At 38.6% G+C, this 24,591-nt stretch overlaps 1 protein-coding gene and 1 long non-coding RNA gene across 2 annotated transcripts; both read right to left on the minus strand.

The window, feature by feature from the left end:
- Positions 1–19,681: 19,681 nt before the first annotated feature.
- On the minus strand, positions 19,682–21,112 carry LOC122144145. Its single transcript, XR_006159562.1, has 2 exons — positions 21,004–21,112; positions 19,682–20,861 (listed from the first exon to the last, which is right to left on the minus strand). It is a non-coding gene; the product is annotated as an uncharacterized LOC122144145 (long non-coding RNA).
- A 782-nt stretch (positions 21,113–21,894) lies between these two features.
- On the minus strand, positions 21,895–24,359 carry LOC122133957 (prolactin-like). The gene is given in 6 exon segments (XM_019076005.2): positions 21,895–22,425; positions 22,593–22,775; positions 23,707–23,726; positions 23,729–23,813; positions 23,954–24,075; positions 24,239–24,359. Coding segments are annotated over 6 exon segments (630 nt in total). The 5' UTR covers positions 24,270–24,359; the 3' UTR covers positions 21,895–22,236.
- Positions 24,360–24,591: the final 232 nt, after the last annotated feature.

A 24,591-nucleotide genomic window follows, 5' to 3' on the forward strand; every position in this document is an offset into this window, starting at 1 on the left:
CTCGCCAAGAGTCCACTCATCTGAATCCACCACGACTTAACCTTTCATTCTGGCTAAAGGCGATCACCGGAGCAAAGCAGAAGCCCTTTGATTCAGTTTTTGGGCGTATATAGGAAGAGTTCAGCACAGCTGTTCGCCCGAAGAAAATGACTACTGTGTTTGAGTGTGGACAGGGACACTTACAGTTCTGATGTCCGAGATGAACACAGCTAATCCTCCTCGCATTCCGTCTTCCCTTCGGACACGGCCGGCAATGGTTTGCTCGTTTTCTCTTCAAGCCGGCTTCACGCGAAACAAACGACTTGTCAGATGTTTCAGAGGTGCAGGTTTAACAAGCGGCGGTTTGGGGTTCAAACTGCACAGCGCTAACTAGCGGGCTAAGTTAACTAACACGGAACTCCAAGTCTAGGTCTAAGCCGGAATTAAACTATAAGCGCGTCGTGTAAAGCACACAAATAAAGCAGCAGCAGCGAGTGTTTATGAAGAGAGGAGGTGAGTGCAGTGGGTGAGAGAGAAGCTGGGGAGTCAGCGCGACTGCTGTTTCCTTTGGCTAACGTTAAACTTTCATACTTTCAATCCCGTGAACTCTCGTCAATGGAAAACGATACAAGGCGTAACGTTACACGCTTACGTCGCGGCACTGACTAATGAAAAAACCAGCCAACGTGTTGTATTTAGTTTATGCTTACGCCTCCTATAGTCGAAGGTCGATTGATGTGGTGGTGTTAAAATTAACAAGTGATACTCCTCTCTGACTGTGAGTCACGCACGGCAAGCTAGCCAAAAAGCTAGCGTAGCTGGCTAGCTCCTATCAAATGTTCACGAATACATCACGGCCATAATAACACACGATAGGACAACGGTGAATCCTGCTTCAGTTCTGAGCTCGAACTAACTCTGACAGACCTGTCTCGGGAGAAAAGATAGCCCTGGGCTGTATTTAGTCGTTAGTAATGTGCGAGACTTTTCGCTCGGTCGCTGTACCCCGACGGAGCTCGTGACAGAACGGGCGCTGAGCTCGCTCCAGCGCTTCCTCCCCACAAGTCCCGCCTCTAGCCCGCTTCTCCTGCTCTCTGATTGGCTAGTTTACTGTCATTCAGTACACAATTTGGTCCGTTCAGCACGTCACTGTCCGTTCATACGTCAGTTGCATTTTATATCCATTTTAATTGGCTTGAAAACGATAGACAATGTTGGAAGTATGGAATGGGTGATAAGTTGCTAAAAGAGAGGTTGTAAATTACACTAATTAAATCTGACGACTGGTTTTCCTGTTTAAAACTGATATTTGACATAGTGTGATATTGATTGTGTGAAGGGGATAATCACATGTAATCATAGACAATACTTGTCTGTCTATCGTTTCAGTTTCTGTTTTTTATGTCAGTAAATGTATTTTGAATGGTGGGTGAATCGTTTGCAAAGAGATCAGAAAATAATCGAATATCTGCTTTTGTTTTGTCAAAAAAAAATCTACACATGTCCGCCGCCTCTATGCATAAACGTTATATAGAATGTAATTTTGTATTTTTTCCATGACAGCCTTTTTTCTGCCATCAACCATTCCAGTCCAGTTTCTTAAAAAAACACTTCCCTACGATCACAGGGAAGCTGGAGCGATTTGGGAAAAACCCTGTATGGATACCCTGCCCATCACAGCAGCTCTTTCAAATATTTATTAAAGATGAAATCAAATGTATTTTATATATTCTACAAAAATCAGATTTACCTTTGGGGGGTTCTTATCCCAGGTAAGGGGTTATTACTTAGTAACAGAGCAAGATGGCACCTGTCAGTTTTGTGCAACTAATTAAGTAATTTCCCCAAATGATACTATTTTGATTTACATCATCCGTGTAAACTCATACAATCTATCAATAAATGCACACTATTCTAAAGGCATCTTCCTTTAACTTGATATATAGGTAGCCATCAAATAGCTTTTGCATAGTTTCGTTTTGATTTAAAGGATAGTTCATTCAAAAAGTAAAAATAAACTAAATTCTGACACCATTTACTCACCGTGTCCTTCCAAACTGTATGATGACTTTCTACAAAAAATAAATAAAATACATTAAAAACAGAAGATATTGTCAAGAATGTTTGTGGTTCAACACTGATTATTATGTCAAGAACCAAAATCACTGGAATATTTTTATAAAAAAATATCTTGTCATCTCCACAGGGCAAAAAAAAGAAGAAAAAGGAATGTATATGAATTTGAGGGAGACACGAGGAGAGGCTTTTAATTTGGGAGATTATGTATGTGCTGCACTGTTCTTTTCCCCGTTTTAGTTTGATCAATCCTCTATTTTTTCTCTATCTGTCTCTGTCCTGTCTGGCTGTCTGTCTACCTATCCTGTCTGTCTGTCTGTCTGTCTGTCTACCTACCTGTTCTGTCTGTCTGTCTGTCTACCTACTGTCTGTTTGTCTGTCTGTCTGTCCTGTCTGCCCTAGCCTGTCTGTCTGTCTGTACCTGCTGCTGTCTACCTGTCCTGTCTGTCTACCTACCTGTTCTGTCTGCCTGTCTGTCTGTCCTACAGGTCTGTCTGTCTGCTGCCTGTCTGTCTGTCTGCCTACATACCTACTGATCCTGTCTTGTCTGTCTGCCTCTGTCTGTCTTTCTGTCTTCTGTCTGTCTACCTACCTGTCCTGTCTGCCTGTCTTGTCTGCCACATGTCTGTCTGTCCTGCCTGCCTTCTGTCTGTCTGCCTACAGTCTGTTCTGTCTGTCTGTCTGTCTGTTCTGTCTGCCTACTGTCTGTCTGTCTGTCTGCCTGTCTGTCGTGCCTGTCTGTCTGTCTGTCGTCTACCTCCCTACCTGTCTGTCTGTCTGTCTGTCCTACCTGTCTGTCTGTCTGTCTGTCTGTCTGTCTGCCTGCCTGCCTGCCTGTCTACCTACCTGTCTGTCTGTCTGCCTGTCTGTCTGTCTGTCTGCCTACCTGTCTGTCTGTCTGTCTGTCTACCTACCTGTCTGTCTGTCCTCCTGTCTGTCTGTCTGTCTGCCCTGCCTACCTCCTGACCTATCTGCCTGCCTACGTCTGTCTACCTGTCTACCTACCTGTCTGTCTGCCTGCCTGCCTGTCTGTCTACCTACCTACCTGTCTGTCTACCTACCTGTCTGTCTGTCTGTCTGTCTGTCTGCCTGCCTGCCTGGCAAATATCTCTATCTATCTATCTATCTATCTATCTACCTATACCTAACTATTAGGGCTACCTTGCAATTAATGGCGCATTAATCGATTGTCGTGCGCATCTTGTCAGTAAAGACGTTCCCGTGATTAGTATTAAATCAGATCACCTGCTTTCAGATGGAGCGGCTTGTCACTACAACAGAGCCGGAGTTCACTGACAAATCGAATGTGATTCATCTGTGATTATGAGGGCGATTTTGCCTAATTGTCAGTGAATTATGGCTCTGTGTAGTATTCATCTGTGATTATGAGGGCGATTTTGTGCTGATTAATACTAATCACGGGACCGTCTTTTACTGACAAGATGCGCCAAGATGCGCACGACAATCGAATGTGATTAATTGCACAGCCCTACTACCTATCCTGTCTGTCTGTCTGTCTGTCTATCTATCTATCTATCCTGTCTGTCTGTCTGTCTATCTATCTATCTATCCTATCTATCTATCTATCTATCTATCTATCTATCTACCTAGGCTGTCTGTCTGTCTGTCTGTCTATCTCATCTTCTATCTATCTATCTATCTATCTATCTACCTACTGTTCCTGTGTGCCTGCCTACCTACCCAGCCTGTCTGTCTGTCTATCTATCTATCTATCTTCTATCTATCTATCTATCTATCTATATCTATCTATCTAATCTATCTACGTACCCAGCTGTCTGTCTGTCTATCTAATCTCTATCTATCTATCTATCTATCTATCTATCTATCTACCTAGCTGTCTGTCTGTCTGTCTGTCTGTCTATCTATCTATCTATCTATCTATCTATCTATCTATCTACCTAGCTGTCTGTGTGCCTGCCTACCTACCCAGCTGTCTGTCTTCTTCTGTCCTGTCTGTCTGTCTGTCTGTCTGTCTGTTTCTAACTATCTATCTATCTATCTATCTATCTATCTATCTACCTACCTGTCTGTTTTTCCCCTGTCTGTCTACCTACCTGTCTGTCTGTCTGTCTGTCTGCCTACATGTCTGTCTGTCTGCCTGCCTGCCTGTCTGTCTGCCTACTGTCTGTCTGTCTGTCTGTCTGCCCCCTGGCCTAACTGTCTGTCTGTCTAAACTAACCACCTACCTACCTTGCTGTCTGTCTGCCTGCCTGCCTGCCTGTCTGTCTTTCTGCTTGTCTACCTACCTACCTGTCTGTCCTGCCTGCCTACCCGACTGTCGTGCTGCCCTGCCTGTCTACCCTACCTGTCCTGGCTCCTGGCCTGCCTGCCTGTCTGTCCTTTCTGCCTCCCTGTCTGTCTGTCTGCCTGTCTGTCTGTCTGTCTGTTCTGCCTGTCTGTCCTGTCTTCCCTGTCCTGTCTCTACCTACCTGTCTGTCTGCCTGCCTGTTCTGGCTGTCTCCCTACCTACCTGTCTGTCGCTGCCTGCCTGCCTGTCTGTCGACCTACCTGAACTGTCCTGCCTGCCCCCCTGGCCTTTCTCTACCTACCTGTCTGTACCTACCTGTCTGTCTGCTGTCTGTCTGTCTGCCTGCCCTGCCTGCCTATCTATCTAATCTATCTAATCGACCTACCTAACTATTAGGGCTGTGCAATTAAATGGCATTGCGTTTGTCCGTGCGCACATCTTTGTCAGTAACACAAGACGGTCCTCCCGTGATTATACTAATCAGCATCACCTGCTTTCACAGATTGGGCGGCTTTCATTACACTGAGTCCGTAGTTCACTGACAAATCGATGCGATTCATTTGCGATTATGAGGGCGATATTGCCTAATTGTCGCTGTGAAATAACCGCTTCTGTGTAGTGCAAAGCCAGGATCCAATCTGAAAGGGCAGGATGAAGTTGCTGACCTTTATGTACTAAGCACTGTACGCGTCCTTTACTGAGCCAAGAATGTCCTCACTATACTTTTACAATCGTAATGTGAATGAATTGCACAGCCCTACTTACCTATCTACCTGGTCTGTCGTGTCTGTCGGTCCTTTCTATCTATCTATCTATCTATCTATCTATCTATCTAATCTTATCCTACACTAGCTCTCGTCTGTCTATCTGTCCTGTCTGTCTATCTATCCTATCTATCTACCTACCTACTGGTCTGTGCCTGCCTACCCTACCTACCTGTCTGTCTGTCCTGTCTAGTCTATCTAGCTAGCCTGTACTGTCTGTCGGTCTGTCTATCTATCTATCGATCTACCCAGCTGTCCTTGATCTGTCCTGTCTGTCTAGCTATCCTACCTAGCTGTCTGTCTGTTCTGTCTATCTATCTAATCTATCTATCTATCTAGCTGTCTGTGTGCCTGCCTCCCTACCCACCTCTTGTCCCTCTGTCTATCTATCTATCTACTATCTATACATATCTAATCTATCTATCTATTTCCTATCCTATGCTATCTGTCTATTCTAACCTACCCTAGCTGTCGTTCCTGTCGTTGTCTGTCCGTCCTGTCTATCTATTCTATCTTCAAATCTGTTCTATCTTACCTACCCATCTGTCTGTCTGTCTATCTAATCTATCTATCTATCTGTCTATCTGTCTATCTCTCCTAGCTGTCTTGCCTGTCCCTGTCTGTCCTGTCTATCCTATCCTCTCTCTCTATCTATCGTATCTATTCTATCTATCTATCTAATCTATCTATTCTTATTCTATCTACCCTACCTAGCTGTTCGGTGTTGTGCCATGCCTACCTACCCAGACTGTCCTGTCTGTCTGGCGGTCTGTCGATCGTCTCAGTCTCTCTAGTCTATCTATCTATCTACCTAGCTGTACTGTCCTGTCTGTCTATCTATCTATCTATCTACCTAGCTGTTCCTGGTTTTGGGTGGGTGGCCTCGCCATACCTACCAGCTGTCTGTCTTTGCTATCTATACTATCTATCTATAAATATCTATCTATCTAACCTAGCTGTCCTGTCTAGTCTGTTCTATCTATCTATCTATCTAGTGCTATCTTACCTAGCATCATCTTGTCGTGCCCTGCCTACCTACCCAGTCTGTCTTGTGTGCTGTCTGGTCTGTCTATATCTACTATCTATCTATCTAACCTGCTGTCTGTCTGTCTACCACACGTCTCCCCTAAAATCCTGTAGAGTTCAACCAGCAATCCGAGAAGACTTCGACATTACTCCCTTGAGGTGTTTTCCACTTGATGTGTCTCCATATAGCATCAGACCGCATTCAAGCTTAACGGTCCGTGGGCGTGACAATCTGAGGCATGAGACTACAAGCCTATACCTGAAAAACACAACGTAAATCATTGAGTCTCAAATAACGTGTTAACATAAAACTTGTGTACAGAATAGATAATCATGTATCGCGCTGCAGTTTGGTCCCAAAAAATTTTGGTCAAGCCACGCTTCAAAACAGCGGACAAACGCAGTTGAAGTTGAGTCCTCATAGAACGGAGAGCCGCAAGATAAGTGGGCGGGGGCCTACCGTAATATCCCGTGATTGGTCGTCCAATCAAATCATTCATTGAAGGCGAAGTGGTCGGGAGCAAACACGTGTTGTTTTTAACATGAGGTCTGTGCTCGCATGTCGATCTCACAATCCAGTTTACCGAAATGGCGGAGTACAGCTGGACACAATGGAGTGTACAGCTTTACTATTACTTCAAGGCCATATACGCTGGCACAACATCCGAGGCCAAAAGCTATTTGCGAGAGGTTAGAGACTCACACATAACCTTTATTTTTTTAATTTATTACCCCCTTCCTATCTCCGACGCTTATGTCGTTGAACGGGGCTGTGCTGTGCCTGCGTATGTCGTTATCAGGTGGCTGGAAATGTTCGCACTGTCGCATCTTGAGCATCCATTTTAGCTGCCGCGAATATTTTCATTCATTTAGCATCACGTTGTCTGCTATTGCTAATAGGCTAGTAAAACGAGTTAGGGTAGTCCGAGTTTTTAAATGTTACGTGTAACCACTTTGATGTATAATGGAGTTGGATTCAGTGGTATAAGAGTCCTGTTAGCTAGCTCCCTCGTTTCAGTTTCCACGAGGGTCGTTCAGGCACGCTGGCGGCGCGCTTCAGTCACTTATTGTTGGGTGCAAGACCGCATTGGGATGTGCTTGCTACTTTTTTACAGCTTTGGGTCACCAAACCACGCCTAATTAGTTTATTAGTTAGCTGATTGCTATAGTTTTGCGGTGTGCGTCATTAATTAGTCGGTTTTTTCTCAAACCACGTTGTTGCCCGCATGTATTTAAATTAACGCTTCAGAGGACGCTATTAAAGATTTTTTCTAATTTAAAAGGCGAATTATTTTAACCGCGACTTTTCTTCTCTAATAAAATGTTTGTTTTTAATGTTGTGTGTGAGAACCTCTCGTTTATCCCGCTTTTTAACCCGGCCTGCTGAATCGTCCGCTAAACTGCTTTTAAAGTAGCGAATAGTGCTGGTCTTGAATTGTTCCGCTTGAATCTTTTGGCTCATGTACCAAAAAATAGTAATAGTGAGGTGGGTTTTTGATTGGTCACGGTGGCTTTAATCTTTTTGAATCCATTTACCAAAAAGATTTTTTTTTTTTTTTTTTTTCGTTCTTCGTAACAGTGAATCTTTAAAAACTCCAATCCTACATTTTTGGTACAGTAAGTTATGTGACAAGCGATTCTTTTATGGCTAGCACTTATTGAATCTTTTATTTTGAGTTCGTAAAATGAGTCATGCGTGACCGAAACAAGTTTTGTCCGTTGTTAAAATTCAGTCTAGCTGGTTTTGGGTCTTATGACAACTTTTAAAAATTTTATGGCAACATAGAATGTAGAAAGCTCGTTGCTTATTTTTTTCCTCTGTGTATAATTGATTTCTCTTTTTTTTTTTTTTTATAGGTGTCCCCAGGAGAGAGTCTCAGCAAAAACCTGCAGCAGAAGACATGACCTCCACAAAGACTACTACTTCGATTCCCTATGCACACTTTGGCATTCACGAGGTACAGTCTTGTTTATTCCATGAGGAGCGGTCAATTTTAAAAGTCTTCATATCCTGTGACTAATGTAACCCCCCTCTGTGTCCACAGGAGATGCTAAAGGATGAAGTTCGTACTCTGACGTACAGAAACATCCATTGTTCCACAACAAGCATCTCTTCAAGGGATAAGGTGGTGCCTGGATGTGGGAAGTGGAACCGGCATCCTTTGTATGTTTGCAGCCAAAGCTGGGGCCAAGAAAGTTTATTAGGAGTGAGTTGTAAATCCTGCTGTTTATGTAAATGTCACCTCATTGCTTCCACAGCTGAGTTTTTGTTATGGGATACCGACTGGTTTAGTTAAAATGTGGCCTCTTTGCCCGTCTGTCAAGGTGCTCATCTGCCTAGTGCTTGTGGCTGATTTTCCATCTGATTTTGTCATTCTTGTGATGCAGATAGACAGTAGGGGTGAGTCCCCAGATGGAGTGCAGCAGTAAATCAGACTAGGGCTGTGAAAGATGCAGTGTGAAGGCCTATACAAGTTGGATGCACAGTAAGCACTTCTCAGTAGCTGCGCTATGGCTGATCCTTACCTTGTAGATGATACAGACCTTCAATTGCACAGCGACACCACATCGGTGATTCTTTGAACTGAAACTACTGCGTTTTATGAGTTGTGTACACTCAAATACGGCTGACTTCACTATCCTCATCTTTACCTTGTGGGAACAGTCTTTCCACATTAATGGCAAGGTGACGTAAAGAAGGGTTGAGGTTCTTCCCGTGGAAAAGGTGGAGAGACATAATCAAATCTCAGAGTGGATGGGCTACTGCTCTCTGCTACACTAAGTCCAATGCATTAGACACTGTCATTTGATGCAAGAGACAACCTGGTCTGGTGGGTGTATGCTAAGGTCCTTTTAAAGCATTGAAGCTCTTCACTATAAACTATTCACTATTTGATTTAAATGCTCATGTTGCCCATTTGTTTTCTCTTTTCAGAAACCTGATGGGCCTGATTTTCCCTGACAGGAGCCACGCTCTACGTCACTGCCAGTGAGGACCGACAGTACAAGGACTACAACCAATTCACTGTACTTGTCCATGTCAATTTCTGAATAGCATTTGGGGTCTTTTCTGCTGTGTCTGTGGCACCATGTCATTGGTTTGGTTTTGTTTTCGCATTTTCAGGGTCTGCTGGGAAAATGGGTAGTGGCTTTGTATATGTCCTGGTATCAAGGAAGGTGGCCATTAGGAACCACTAGTGTATGTTGTTGACCCCAAAACAGCTTGTTAGTACTGCCTGCCTCATTAAGGTCAGTTTACATCCACAAAAGTGTGCTTTCAAATTTTTATTGTGTATAATATATATAATGTTTGTATCTATATGTGTGTATTATATATGTGTGTGTATATATATATATGGCATGTATGTATTTATGTATATATATAGAAGTGTATATAGATACTTTATATGATGTATAGTGTATGTGTGCATGCATGCATACACACACACAGACAGACAACATACAGGACTGCATGCATGCATGCATGCATGCATCCATACATGCATGTATTCACTTTATTACATGCTTGCTTATTCAAACCTTACCAATTCCTCTCGGGTTCATTAGGAGGTGGACATCTACACAGTGAAGATCGAGGACGTGGTCCTTCACGTCACATTTCTCTGCCTGCAGGTGCCAAAAGGAATGACTGACATCTCAGGCGCTGGTAAACCTACTTCACATTGAGTTTCACAATCGCATGCCAACAAGAGGACAGGCGAGCGTTCTCTGACTAATGAGGGCTGTCTTGTTTAATCCCCTCTCTCGAAGCTCACAACTTTAAGTTATAAATGAACCCTGGGGTGAAAACAAAAGTGCATAGAGTATCCTTTAGGCCCAGTGAGTCTCCTTACAACTCATGGGAAGCAGACTGGGTTCTTACCTTGATGGACTATTTGACTGTGAAGACCGGAGAAGAGATCCTTTGGCACCATCATCATGAACGAAACCCACATCAGAATAATGTAAGCCCATCTGCACTTATATTATAAATGATCACCTTTAGAATAGAGTCTTACATGAAAGTGTTGAAAAGAGAAATGGGTATATACATAAATAGTTTTCTGCAGGATATTTGAAATAAGTTTTAAAAATATGGCCTACGCTACTGTTAAAGTTTTGCCCTAGTAGAGGTTTTCAGTTTCTTTTAGAGGTGTGTGTTGTTGCTGATTGTTTTGTTTTGTTTTTCTATCTCCAGCAAGTGCTGTGCTATTTTAAAGCTATACATTAAACCTTTTATATTTTGGTATTTATTAAGAAATTTATTCTTCTTGTTAAGCATTGTAGTCTTCACTTTTTAAAATTCGACCTGTTGAATGTCCCAAGTAAAAAATAAGCGAATGTGTGGTATGGTTCCACAGAACTATAGACAGTGGGAAAACATTCCTGACCATTACGAGGATATTTCAGCCAATTAATAAAAAGTAATTAGATTTTCCCCCCTGTGAGTTTGCAGAGAGAAAAACCTGGACTTCAACGTCCGACGGTACGATCGACTTCGAAGGGTCACTTTAGTGAGGTGGTGAGGGTCTAAGACTTCAAGCGGAAGTAGGAAGGATGCGCTAGATTTTCGTTAGCAAAGTTGTGTGTGAGAGGCATCTCCGAGAGCATTCACGCTTGTGTGTATGAAACCGTAGTACATTATTCTCAAACTGTGCATGATGGACATTTGTTAGAGATTCTGTTTTACAGAATATTTTCCTGACGTCTTCTCCTTTTCTTTGAAAAAGGGGCCCAACGGGACTAAACAGGAGCAAACAAACGGTTTTTTTTTGTTTTGTTTGTGCCCTTGCGTTTTTTGCCAAATGGTAGAGTGCACCCAGCTTGGCTGCAAGCCCTTAGGGTTATGCATGTTAACATGTGCCAGGCTCAATCAAGTTTTTGTCCAGATTGTCTTTGTCTGACAGGGTCTGCCACTGTAGCTTTTTTTGCTTTGTCCCGCCAGGGGCCGACATGTCTGTTTGTGGGTCACTGTAGGAAAATGTGCAGAAGCCGCACATAGTTTTTATAGTTCCATCTGGTTACGACAGCATCTTATTATGTAGGGAAAACGTGGTCGGGTTGCACTGTGGACCAGCGCTCTGGCCCGTAGTAGCTAGATGGATGGCCCATATTGTTTTTTTTTATTGTTCTGTACTTGGAGGAGGATTGTTTTGGACCATCAGTAGAGGGCGAATCCTATTAGGTGCAGTTTTTTGTCTTCTGGGAGTATAGTAACAGTTTGAAATTCATGTAGGGGCTCCCAGTGTCCTCATCTGTAGTTTTTTTTTTTTGCTTAACCTTGGTTACAATAACTTAATCAGAGGATATTATCATGTTATTGGATGAAAGACCGCATAGGCAATCTCCTCTTGTGCAAACTCATAGGTGGGGGTAATGAGCACCATTTTAGATCCGTTGATCTTTTAATGTCCATATGAGGAGGAATTCTTCATGACCCATTTAGTTTAAGCTTATCTGCTCTGCTCTTTTGCACTATGAAGCACTTAAACTCTAGAGTTTCTCAGACCCAGAACTACAATTTATTCCATGGAGGAAAAACCTTCAGACTACATTTTCCATTTGAGTGCTTTTATTGAAGGTGATGCTTAATCCTGGTTTGAGTAACTTCACATTTGGTTCCATATGTGGATCATGTCTCATAGTGTTGCTGTGTAGTACTGTTATTGTTCGAGGGGTGCAAGTTCACATGCCTGGGTCTAGCACTGGTTTGGATTATTGTGTCCACTAGAGAAGTATTTTTTTTGTGTTTGTTTGGTTGTTTGTTTGGCACCACAACCCCCCCCCTTTTTTATTTTAAATAAAAAACCGTAATTGAATCTAGCGTGGTTTTTCAATGACGCAAAAATGCAAACTGACTTCTCAATAGACTAAGCCAGCTACTGCATTTATATGTCCTCTGTAGAGAACGTAATATTTTAGGGAATTGCACTGAAGATCATATGTGTCCAGTTTTAAAGAGTTTTTAGAGATGCCAAATGTTAGAACTATTGGTTTACCATAAAAAACTCCTCTACTTGGTCTTTAAAAATGACTGACATTGACCAAATTATCAAATGGTAGTACTCTTATGGAAATACCGGTAATATTTTGTAATTAGCACTTAGGTTTTCAAGTTGTTTGTTTGTATTGTTGCCAAGTTCTTACATTATTAACAATCTTTTCATTACGTTACCCCAAGAAAACATGTTTAAATGCAAATGAGATATAACTGAATGGGATACATTAAATGGGAGTGCCCTTTTACACACATATTGCAAGATAAATAGTATATCATCCAACTGTGCTGTAATATCTTTCATTACAATTATTAATGGTTTCAGTTAGGATATATATATATATATGTGTGATATATATATATATCTATATATATATAGTGTTTTGTTTTCACCAGATGTTTTGTGGTATCTTCATCATCACATTTGTAGACTTCCAGCAACTTATGTATTTAAGGTTATCCGAAAAACCAAACCACCAAATGTTTAGAAACTGCCAATCATACAAATTTAGTGTATAAAATAATCTTTTCTTAAACCACTTTTTTAAAACCAATTTTCTGTTTTATCATTGATCAAAATTTAAATCCAATTCCAGACGTCAACAGGTGTAATAATATAGTAAATTTATTCAAAAGAATATAAGGAACAGAAACCACAAATCATAACTTGAGAAATGAAGTTCGATATAATAAGAACCAACCTTCAAATATAGAAAATGTCAACATCCAATGTTAGTACATTATTAATAACATCCACCTTTATGATGGATTGAACCCAACCAGTATTAATCAAAACATTAATAACAATTGTAATTAAACATAAACAATTATTTCTGTTTGAATCAAAAGTACAAAATATTAAATATTCAAATATTAAAATTTCAAAGTATCAAAGTATCTGAATTTCAAGGTAATCTGAATTTGAATAAAACTGTAAAAGTTCTAAGTCTGAGTCTAAGAGTTGTCGATGGTGAAGCCCAAAGAAGAGGAAGTGAGCTGAAAAGATAGAGAGCACCAGAGTCTCAGAAAGTCAAAAACCCTATTCTATTTTGCAGATGTCTATCTTATATACGTTGTTCTAGACATAAGCTCGTTCATCTGGCTATCACTAATAACACCTGACCTTTAAAAATAGTCTAGTCCATGTGTCTCGATTTTGGACTTCGTCCTCTTTAGATACAAAGTATCACTACTGGATAATTCTAGAAATATTGATACAAAAGAACAATACATGCAGTTCAACTGCATATGCAAAACACTACTCAGCTGACTACGCAGCTTTGAAATAACTGTGAAATTTACATATGAAATATTACCATAAAGTTTACCAAAAACATTTTTGAATATAAATGAAACCATGTTAATAATATATATATATATGAGACAGATCCTTACCATGAAATATTAATTTTTAACTTTTGAAATGAAGCTTATCATTATGAATAGAACACATTTCTGAGTACGTGACTTCTCAGAATCTCTCAACAACACTTGGGTTAATTTAAATACATGGACTTCTCAGAATCTTCTATCAGGAATGTGGATTTCTTAGAATCTCCACACACCCAATCATAAAATGATTTTTTTTTTCCTTCACCATCTCTGAATATGTTTTCTGGGTCTGTTTGCAAAGTAATATAAGAAAAGTCTTAGTGAAACTTGTAATTCACTCTCTACCAGTTGCATGCAAGAGTTTTCTTGTGACTCGGGTCCTTATTAGGGCCTTTCGCACCGCAGGAACTTTTTCATAGTCTGATTGATTTAGAGTAGTTAACTAGCTGTATCTAGATCTAAATGATAAGATAAGGTAATCTTATTTATATATATATATATAGTATATAACACATGATATAATATATATATATATATGTAAAATTAAATATATAGAAATTATGTGGTTAGTGTCCTGACAAACCCCAAAAATATATGTGAATCAACATCAATTTTTCATGAGGAATGTCTCTTTTAAAATTGTATGCATTATTTTAGGTGGCAGATCTTAAAACATTTGACATCTGAACTATTCAGATTTATTGCATAAGAATATTTACAATTACATTTTTAAAACTTGAAATAATTTTCAATAGTCTTTGAAACATAAGACGCTTCATAATATTGTCTAAGTAGAGGTTTTTATGAAATAATACAGGTTTTCGTTTTTCTCATTTTTTCCTTCAACAATTCTAGCATTTCAGTGTCTCTCATCTGTTTCTGTTGTTCCAGCTGAAGACTTTGTTTTTCATATCTTTTTGACATTTCCTGCTTCTCTTTTTCTAACCTCTGCCTCTCCTTCTCCATTCTCTGTCTATTGCTGGGACTCTCATTTTTGCTCTTTATTCTCCTCATTCTCCATTGTACTGCTGATGTTTTAACTGCTCTTCTCTCTGTTTGTTGCCTCTCTAGCTCCATCAATTTTTGATGTTCTGCAGCCTGGCCACTTAATGCTTTCTGTGTCCTTTCCTACCTCTTGTCTCCTCTCGTTTTCTCTTTCAGTTTGCATGTGCTCTAGCATAGTAACTATACTGTGGTTTTTTGCTTTGTCAGTTGTTCATGCAGCTGTGTTCTTCTCAAGCTTGGCACTGCTGCTCCAGTTCTATGAGTTTAATCAATCTTTGAAACCAGCCTCTCTGGCTTTCATTCCTTTCTAGTAGCTTCAGCTTTCTGTTGTAGCTTAGCTTCTCTTTTCTTATATTGCTCCAGTAGCTGGTATGTTGGTGTTGGTGTAGCATCCACCACCATTGTCCTGAACCATGTCTTGGGATCTTTTTAAGGAGTTTGGACACATTTTTTTTTTGTAAATAGTTTCTATCTTTATTTGTTGAAAACATGGCATCTGCCACCACATTTGTCAATTAAGGCATTTGAGATCTGCTGTAGCCCCCTCTCAGTAGTCCTCAAAAGTTGTGTCCTCCAGGGCATCCCCCTTTGTGAATAAAATCAATGTGTATCTTGTAGCTCCTTCCCCAAAGATCTCCTGAATCTGCTGGACTGTTTGCTTCTCTTCGTTTGTGAAACGATTGCCAATCGCCAGCGGGGATGAAAAGAAAAAGACATGGGGGACCAGGGTATGACATGTCGATGCATTTCACTATGGCCTGTGTGAGCTCAGCCTCAGAGAGCTCTGTGTCACACCAGCCTGGAGTGTCCAAAACTTTGATTGTGTTTTTCCATCAAAACAGTGGTGGCCACACTGCATTGCTTTGGTCACAGACTTAGAGCTTGCTGCTTATTTTGTGAAAATGATCTCTTCCAAGGATGGAGTTACCAGTGGCACTTTTTCCTAACGCCTGTTTTGCCAATAAGGACAATCCTAATTTCTTGTGCTATATAGATCAAGAAATAAAATGCAGTTGTATCAAATAAAATAACAAGTATGTAATAAATATTAATAAATATACTTATACTAATATAATATACTTTTTAGTATGTATTTTAATTTAGATAAAATGATAGACCTTTACAGCAGTGACAGGAAAAGTGTAAAACAATTCCTAAACATTTAATGGACTAAATACTTATTAAAGAGAATATAAAATTACAATATTACAGTATCATATTAGGATTAATGTGAGGCATTAATGGATAAGATCAAAAATAAAGCTAAATAAAAAAAAAAAAACTCATAATGTGTATATATATATATATATATATATATAACTATATATATATATACACACACGCGCACACACACACCCTATGTAGACACACACACACACACACACATATATATATATATATATATATATATATATATATATAATATATAAACATTCTGTTACATACCTGAGAGCTGTGCACTCATCTTGGCTCAGTTTAACAGAGACCCTAGAACAAGAGTATTTAGGAGAGACCACTATAAGAGCGCTTATAAGGGCTTCCTTGTTCCAGCCCCTATCTTGGCAGTTTGACAGATTATTGTTTCAACTAAAAACTGAAAGCCAACAAAACCCAAACCAATGCGTGTTTAGCAAATTTCTACACAAGAAGTAAGAGATGCAGGTTTGTATGTAGATGTTCATGCTATGTAAAAAAAAAAAAAGTTTGTTTAGTGTGTTTTTTTTTGAAATAAAAAAAAAATGTAGGAAATTGCTAAAATTAGCTAATGAAAAATAATGTTAAAACAATGTAATCCACCTTTTATTATTTTTTATTTACTCTTGTTCAGTGTCTGATACGTTAATTTCATGGCATTCTCTTTTAACTTGATTGACTTTTAGTGTGGGGTTAGATTTAATGCCTACATTCTTATTGCCCTCATGTTTACATCAATGTAATGATTTTTTCTTTCTCTAATGATATTTGGTTGTAAAATTCACTATATGAACATGATGATAGCTTCTACTGAAAATTCATAATAATAATAATGCAGAAAGAGTTGAATGCAGGTTAGGCTGTATATAAACCCTAATAAAATTGGTTATAAAAATAATACAAGCTACCCATGAATGTCAATGTGTGTTTTTGAATGATTGGCAGTGACTTATGTGTGCTTATATGTTAAATGAGTGTTTACCTGTGTATGTTGTGTTGGGTTATGTGTGCTCATGTACAACAGAAACAAAATAAATATAATGCAGTATGCAAGTAAACATTAAAGTCTCCTTAAGGAGACTTTATGAACTAATTTACAAATGTATTATAAATCATGACAAGCAGTAATAAATCCATGAATAAAAAGGGTGATTTTAATGCAATGCCCGCCAAATAGTGAGCCATTTTTAACAATAAATGATTAATAAATATATTTATGCATACCTTTTCATTCAAAACCAGATTCCTGACTTATTTCATGATTCAACAAACATAGACTTATATAGCAAGACTGAAAGGTGTTGTATTTATTGTTTACTCATTTACAGTATATCTCATGGTAACTCAGGGGGGGGGGGGGTAACGTTATCTCTTATGGAAAGATAAACTGGAATAACTGATTTACAGTAATGATGATTGGGGTGGTTGCAAAAGTTCACCATATCATGATAAGCAGTAATAAATGTCAACATCTAGGTCTGAAGAGTTATCAGGATGATTACTTTTTTATAAGGGTTTATAAAAGGAAGAGGACTATTAAACTACAACAAACTCCTCCAGGGGGCAGTGCTTTGCAAGTCCACCACCTGATCTCGAATAAGAGCGGTGGGAACTTTGTGCAGGTACCAGGGCCGGCATCTCAAGATAACATGAGAGTTTGACTGGCCCGAATTCCAAGCATGCTTCGTACAAAATGAAAATGCTTGCAGGTCCCCCGACCCTCTTAAACCGGAGCTAAAGCTGTCAGGAGTGCAATTTTAAAACTTTAGCTCTTTAAAACTTTAGCTCTACTGAGAGCAAGGGTTCGAAGTGACCCCTATGCAGTGCAGAGAGAACCACTGCAAGGGTCCCAAGAGGGAACTTGATCAGGGCGAGGCGGATTGAGCCTCCTGGCCCCTCTCAGGAACCTGATGACCTTACCGTCAGCCGCAATGGCGGCCACATAGACCTTCAGGGTGGAAGGAGACAGCCTTCGTTCCAATCCTCCCTGAAGAAAGGAAAGCACTGACCTGATCGGGCATCTCCAGGGGTCTTCACGACGTGAAGAACACCAAGCAATGAATAGGTTCCACTTCAGAGCTTAGGCGTTTCTTGTAGAGGAGGCCCTAGCTGAAGTGATGGTAGCTACCACCTGAGGTGGAAAGGTACCTAAACCTTCCATGACCCATCCAGGACCCACACATGTAGGTTCCAAAGATTGGGAAGCGGGTGCCAGAGGGTGCCCTGTCTCTGAGAAAGAAGGTCCTTCTTCAGAGGAATTGGCCAGGGAGGGGCTGTTGCGAGGAGTACGAATTCTGAGAACCAGGTATGCCTGGGCCATTAAGGTTCAACCAAAAGGACCTGCACCTCGTCTGCACCTGCACCCACCCAAAGAAATAAGTTTCCCTCTCTCTCTCTCTCTCTCTCTCTCTTTCACACACACACACACACACAAAATGGTTTCTATGCTTTATGGGGACATATATAAAATAATGATTTTTATACTGTATCAACTTAGATTTTCAAAAATGTTCATGATCACGGTGACCAAAAAGAGTCCCCACAAAGATAAAAAGACTGGTACATTATAGGTCCACATAATTTAGGGAATTCCAGTTAGACACAAACACACGGAAACATTACCTTTCAGATGACACATTATGACATTATGGTTGTTGACCATTTTTATGTTCTCACAAATAAGAACAATGTTTAGTGAACAGAAGCTTATAAAAACTTCTTGTTATTGTTATTCTATGAACATTCTGGAAATATTCTGAAATGTTTCATTTGTAAATAAGCTTATGCTTTTTGAGTGTTTATGTACATGTTTTGTAATATGATTTTTTTCCCCACATCAGTGATTTTGAGAAACTGCAATAATGTTTTCTAAAAGAAAAATAATATGAAAATAATACATATAATTATTTGTTATCAGATGTTGTCAGTGTCATATAAGTGAAATCACACCATTATCTTAAAGGAAATTGCCCCTTTTATTGCCTGCATGATTATTGCACTCATATTTAAATCAATTTAATGATAATTATTGCATTTGGTTACAAAGTTTAAATGAGTTTATCAGGATCACTTCTCTTTTCAAATTTCCCTGAATTGTCTCTCTGAATTGTTTTGTGCAATGTTTAAAAAAAATTATTTTTGATGTACTATTGATTCCTGTATTCCAGAGCAAAGGTGTGATAAGAGATAATAACACTGCTAGAATACAGTTTCCTGCCAATACAGCATGACCAAATCTGTAATAATATTTTTAAAATACTTGTTAAACGAGTTTAATTGTATGTAATATTGTATTCAATTGTATTCAATTTGTCATATTTTTTTTTCCATGGGTGTTCTTGCTTATTATTAAATACCTTTTGATGTTGCTTCTAGTATTTCTGTGTGTGATTTTAATTTCCAACCCATTTTAAGCCAGCAATATAGTTAATTTTAAACAATATTTTGAGTTAAATAAAAACAACCAACATATTGGGTAAAAACTTTTAACCCAACCAGCTGGGCCAAAATAACCCAGCATGTCTTCTGTACAGTAACTAGCAGTGGGTTGCCAAGTAATCCAGAAATGGTTGTTTTTAACCCAGCATTTTTCAGAGTGCAGTCACTGATGGTTTAATCTATGTATGTACTTTATCCTGCTCTATGATCATAATTGCTGAGTGGGTTCAACTTTGAACACTGTGTGAGTGTATCATCTGAGATAATTGGCTAGTAACAAAAAAATATTTTAATTATAGGTTATCTGTTTGAAATTGCAAACCAAATCTGAATCTAGAAATGTACCAAATGATTCACTGATTAAAGATCAGTTTGATTAAATTATAGACAAATGGTTTAACAATATAGTATGACGAAGGGCATAAATGTTTAGCTACATGAAACACTTATGTTTAGTGAAAACTAAGGATGCGTTTTGATTTAGTTTCTTGCACTAAGCTGACAATAAACTGAAATGTTTGATAATGTGCATTTTCGAATTGTCTGTTAAGGGATTATTTGGAAAAAAATATAAGGCAATAAAAACATGAGAATTCAGTATCTGGACAATGCAGTTCATTTATTTATTTATTTTTTTTTTTACAAGAACAATGTAATACACAAGATAATAGTTTAATTTTCAACTGAAATAGGACCCATCCTCAGAATCTGTGATGACTCATGATCATATGGGATAGACAGATTTTTAAAATTAAATGTAGTATTTTTTTTTTTAATTGTGTAAATGATGAAAGATGCCAAATTTCATTGCACTAAATCCCCTTCTGTGTAAGGCAACATATTACTTTAAATGGATAAGGATTTAATTAATTTTTTTTTGTAAATTCTTTTTTGTGTGTGATGTGCTTTCGTAAACACTAGAAATTGCACCGTGTTCAGTCTTATTCGCAGATTGTTCATGTCTGCCATCAGCTGGTCTTGGATGGTTTTAGTGAGCTCATCCACCTTCTCCTTTACCTTTTCAAACTCCTTTCTGTCAATCATTGTTTGTCCTTTTTCTTTTTGGTCAGCATCACAAATACTCACTTGGTCATCGTCATCATCTCTGTTTTCATCTTCAGCAGGACTTTTTCTATTTTCTGCCACTGAATTCTCTGCTTCATTCCTACACTGTTTCTTGTTCTTGTTATACATAGATTCAGTGTAACATTTATTTTTATTTTCCTTCACCAGATCATTTATCTTCTTCAGAAGTAAAGAGGTTTGCTGGCAATCTTTTTCGTTTCTGTTGTTAAAGACATGAACTCTTCCTCCAGATATCTTAATGATTTGCTCTAGTTCTGAGTGAAGTTCTTTCAGGTAGTCTTCGATAGGCTCCTCCAGCTCATCCCCTTTGGTGAACAGCACAATCATGTATTTGATGACTTCATCCCCAAACTCCTTCAGGATATTCATGACTGTTGTTATCTCTTTCATTGGTAAATCTTCCAGTAGTCAGCACTAAGAGAAACACATGTGGATTGTACATGTTGACGAATTTAATGATATCCTGCTTCATTTTCAGTCTCAAACTGAGAAGAATCACACCATCCCGGAGTGTCAATCACTTTGATTTTTTGCTTGTCCACAGTGGACATGCTCATTGAACAGGCTCGAGTGACGCGCTCTGAGCTGGGCGCTGTGTGAAATGCATGTTTGCCCAAAAAGAGTGTTTCCTGATGCGCTCTTTCCTGCTCCTTGCTTTCCCAACAGAATAATTGTCAGCTCCTCCATGTCCAGCCTTTCATTGACAAAGAAAAAGAACAAATATATTTGCAAGCCAAAATTAACATGTAGCCTGCTGCTGAACAAAGTATTCAAAGTAAAGTAAGTTATCATTACAACGTTCTTCATAGCTTTTTCTACAAAAAATATAACAGTACCTTTCAGTCTCTGTGTTCTGTTGTTTCTGCTATAATGAAAGTGCTTGATGACTGAGCAGCACATTTATACTCTGACTGGATGCTCCACCTCCATCGGAAGATGTCACAGACTCAGGCACAGGTTTCTAAAGAGCCCCATACACTGGAAACTCAATAGATTCAGCAGGTCTTTGTTTTGTGTTTTATTTTTCATTGGTTTTTATGACATGGGGGAAATGTTGGTGCGTCACATCACATTTCCTTGTTTCTCATTATAAAACAAAATATTGATCTCATTATGATCTGTATGCAACCACAACTGCTACAATAAATGTAATGAAAAATAATTTGGAAAACAACAACAACAAAAAATTTAATCATCATGGTCCAAGCACCAATATGCGCATGATTAGGTGATTTAATTGCCCTGTATCTCTTTCAATATAAAGTGCTTTACTGCAACTTGAATCTCAGTTGATAAGAAAAGTTTTGATAAACCAGTTTGCAGAAATACATGCTATTCTTGCAAGTTGTAGCACCCCTTATGGGCAGAATCTGACATGACCTGTTCAGATGTGCATCCTCAGAATGTCCTCTGGTCTATGTGTATTTTGTCAAGTTTGAATTTTGCATTCAGAAGATATAAGACTATTAATTACAAAAAGGCTAATTTTCTTTGGCTTATATATTTGCAATGTTTAGACATGCCAAATGTCTGAGTCAGATTTTAGTCCCTAAAGTTGCAGGTTTATGAACTGCAAAGTAAATGGCCTTATTATAGTGCTACCTAGTATACAGAGGCACTGGGTTTAGAGCATCATGGTTCAATCACTTTCTGTGCTTGGGCCCCTAACAATGATTTGCAAGTCTTATCCACATGTGTAAATAAAGTATTCAGTGTCAGAGTCAATATAAATTTGCTTGAAAGAAATGTATTGATATTGCTGCAGGGCTTTAAATATTGCATTACAGAAAAGTATGGTTAAAGATACAACATAAATTCCTTAATAAAATTAGGTTGCCTAACATACAAATGTTGTTAAGCTGGTCAAACATTCAAATAAATTGTAGGCATGTGTTCTTCATACAAATGTTTATTTATATTCCATTTAAATGCCTTTTTGTTTAATTTATTTTATCTTTGTATTGGTCCAATGAAATTTTATTTAAGCATATAAGAAAAGTGAGTCAAAAATCTACACCTTAGAAACAAAAAATAAAGGGCCTGTTTTGCATTTGGACAGCATATCCTCTCTAACACATCTCAGGTCTCTTCTTGGCTGCCCGGCAGCGGAGAACTTTGAGGAAACTGTCAATTTTGTGGGAGTCCCTGCGGAAACAGGACAGCAGGAAATGGAAATTGACAAGTCGGGAGGTTTTATCCTGGCCGAGGCTGTTGGTGTAAAAAGGAAGAGAGGACAGGTTTTCTGAAGTTGAGTCCATCTGTCGAGAAGAAAACATAGACAGGGACAATGAATAAACCAACCCTGCTTAAAAAGATTTCTTTCAATGTTTTTATCCAAACATCATTTAGTTTTACTTCATACTTCCCTCCTACAAACATCATTCACAATATACACACCGTGAGCTGTTCTTTTAAGTGCAATCACCTTGTTAAAGACGTGCTCCAGACCTGCTCCCAGGCTGTTGATGTTTTCCTGTAGCTCTTTGGTTTTGCTGTCAATGGTGTTGCGTTCTGGATGTGCCAGGCTGGACGCCTCAGAGGAGAGAAGGGCGAGGGGATCGGACCACGCCAGCAGCAGAGACCGAGCCAGAGACAGCAACTCATCCTCCTGCACAAACAATCAGATAAAACTTCATTCACTGCTGGTCCGTTTTGCCTCTAACTACAATTGTGACCACAAGTAGGAAATGTTTACTCATAGTTGACACTGCACATTAAAGGGTTAGTTGGTTCACCCAAAAAATAAAAGAAAAAAGTAAATTCATTTGTTCCAAGTCCATAAGGCTTTCGAACCAATGAGGTTTCACAAAAGTGAATTCTTGTGATTCTGCAAGAACCAGTGAGTCAGAGAGGCAAGTATAATTGAGTTCACATGTATCATATTTAATGTGCTCTATGTATGTGTTTTGATTATTGTTCATATGTGAATAAAAATCTTTTATAAATTTTAGTTTTGGTAGTATGGACATTCAATAGACGAACAGAAATCTTGCATTTCTTTAAAAATCTTTAAACATATTCATTTTTTTAAAAATTAAATATATTAGTATATTTTGTTTTATATAAAGTATTACAGTTACAACAATTTAATAATATATTTGTATACTATAAAAATGTATATTTGTATTTAAATTTTATATATATATAGATATATATATATATATATATATATATATATATATATATATTTGTAATTATAAAATTGTTTAAATAATAAAATAATGAAAAATAAGCTTGAACACACTCTCAAAAATATAAGTATGAAAATTGTTACAGGGGTGATACCTTTTCAAAAGGTACACCTTTGAACTTAAAGGGTCCTTATCGTTACCTTAAAGCAAAGACTATAGAATATCCTTACCTTTAGTCTTAATATGACTTTGCTTAAAGGTACATAGCTAAAGTGTACATATTACAAGTATATCTTTTGAAAAGGTATCACTCGAGTGACAGCTGTCACACTTTTTTTCTGAGAGTGCAAGAGAATTTTTTTTACATTTGATAGAGATGAGGATGGATGCAGTAAAGTATGCTCTTACCGGGACTTTCAGGGCTTGGTCTTGTCATTGGGAACCTGAAGGGAGGATGTGTGGCACATCGATGGACGGGGCATCATTACCCTTCCAACTGGAGGAAAGTGAGAATCCTGTGGATGAAAGCAACATTAATATTAAACAACCAACATCAAATCAATGAATTAAATACCTGCTTGGATAAAACTAAAGTCACATATTGCAAATAACCCGGGTGAGAGGGCATACAACACCAGGGTGTTTTGGTACTGACCAGGTCATTAGTGAGAGAGGTGCTGAGAGAGTGAAGTTTGTCGGAAAGTTGAGAGGCTCGCTCCAGTAAATCATTCAGACCAACTCCATTGATGGAGACAAATGCACACATCAGAACAGCCACTGAAATGCAAAAAGAAAAAGAAACCATTCAAAAATAACATTAGGGTCATCTGAAGTCCAGTGAGTATGAACAGAAAATGGAAAAGGGAATGTAAAGGAAGAGAAGTAGAGTGCAAAATGTGGCAGGGAAAGGTTAGTCTGGGAAAGACAAAGGTTTGCTTACCTGCAAAGCACAGTCTAGATCCTTGAGTCATTTTAACTGGTTTTAACTGGTCTCGGTTGAATCTTTGCAGTCTCTCTTGAGCTCTCTGTCATTTTCTTCCCATTATATAGCCCTGCTCTTCTTGGTCCTCTCATTTTCATATGCAATAAATCTTGCACTCCAGGTGTATTAGGTAAATCCTGAAACTAATGAAAAACATTGATGTGAGGGTTTGGCTGATCAATGTTTATAAGCTGTCTGAGTAGATACAGGACACGAAGGCACAAATCAGATGATCAGATGATGATCACACAGTCAGATGATGTACCAGTTAAATAAATGTAAAACAGTCTTTCTCTTTTAACTATGATATT

This window comes from Cyprinus carpio, unplaced genomic scaffold (genome assembly GCF_018340385.1).
Source record: "Cyprinus carpio isolate SPL01 unplaced genomic scaffold, ASM1834038v1 S000006603, whole genome shotgun sequence".
NCBI classification, from domain to species: domain Eukaryota; kingdom Metazoa; phylum Chordata; class Actinopteri; order Cypriniformes; family Cyprinidae; genus Cyprinus; species Cyprinus carpio.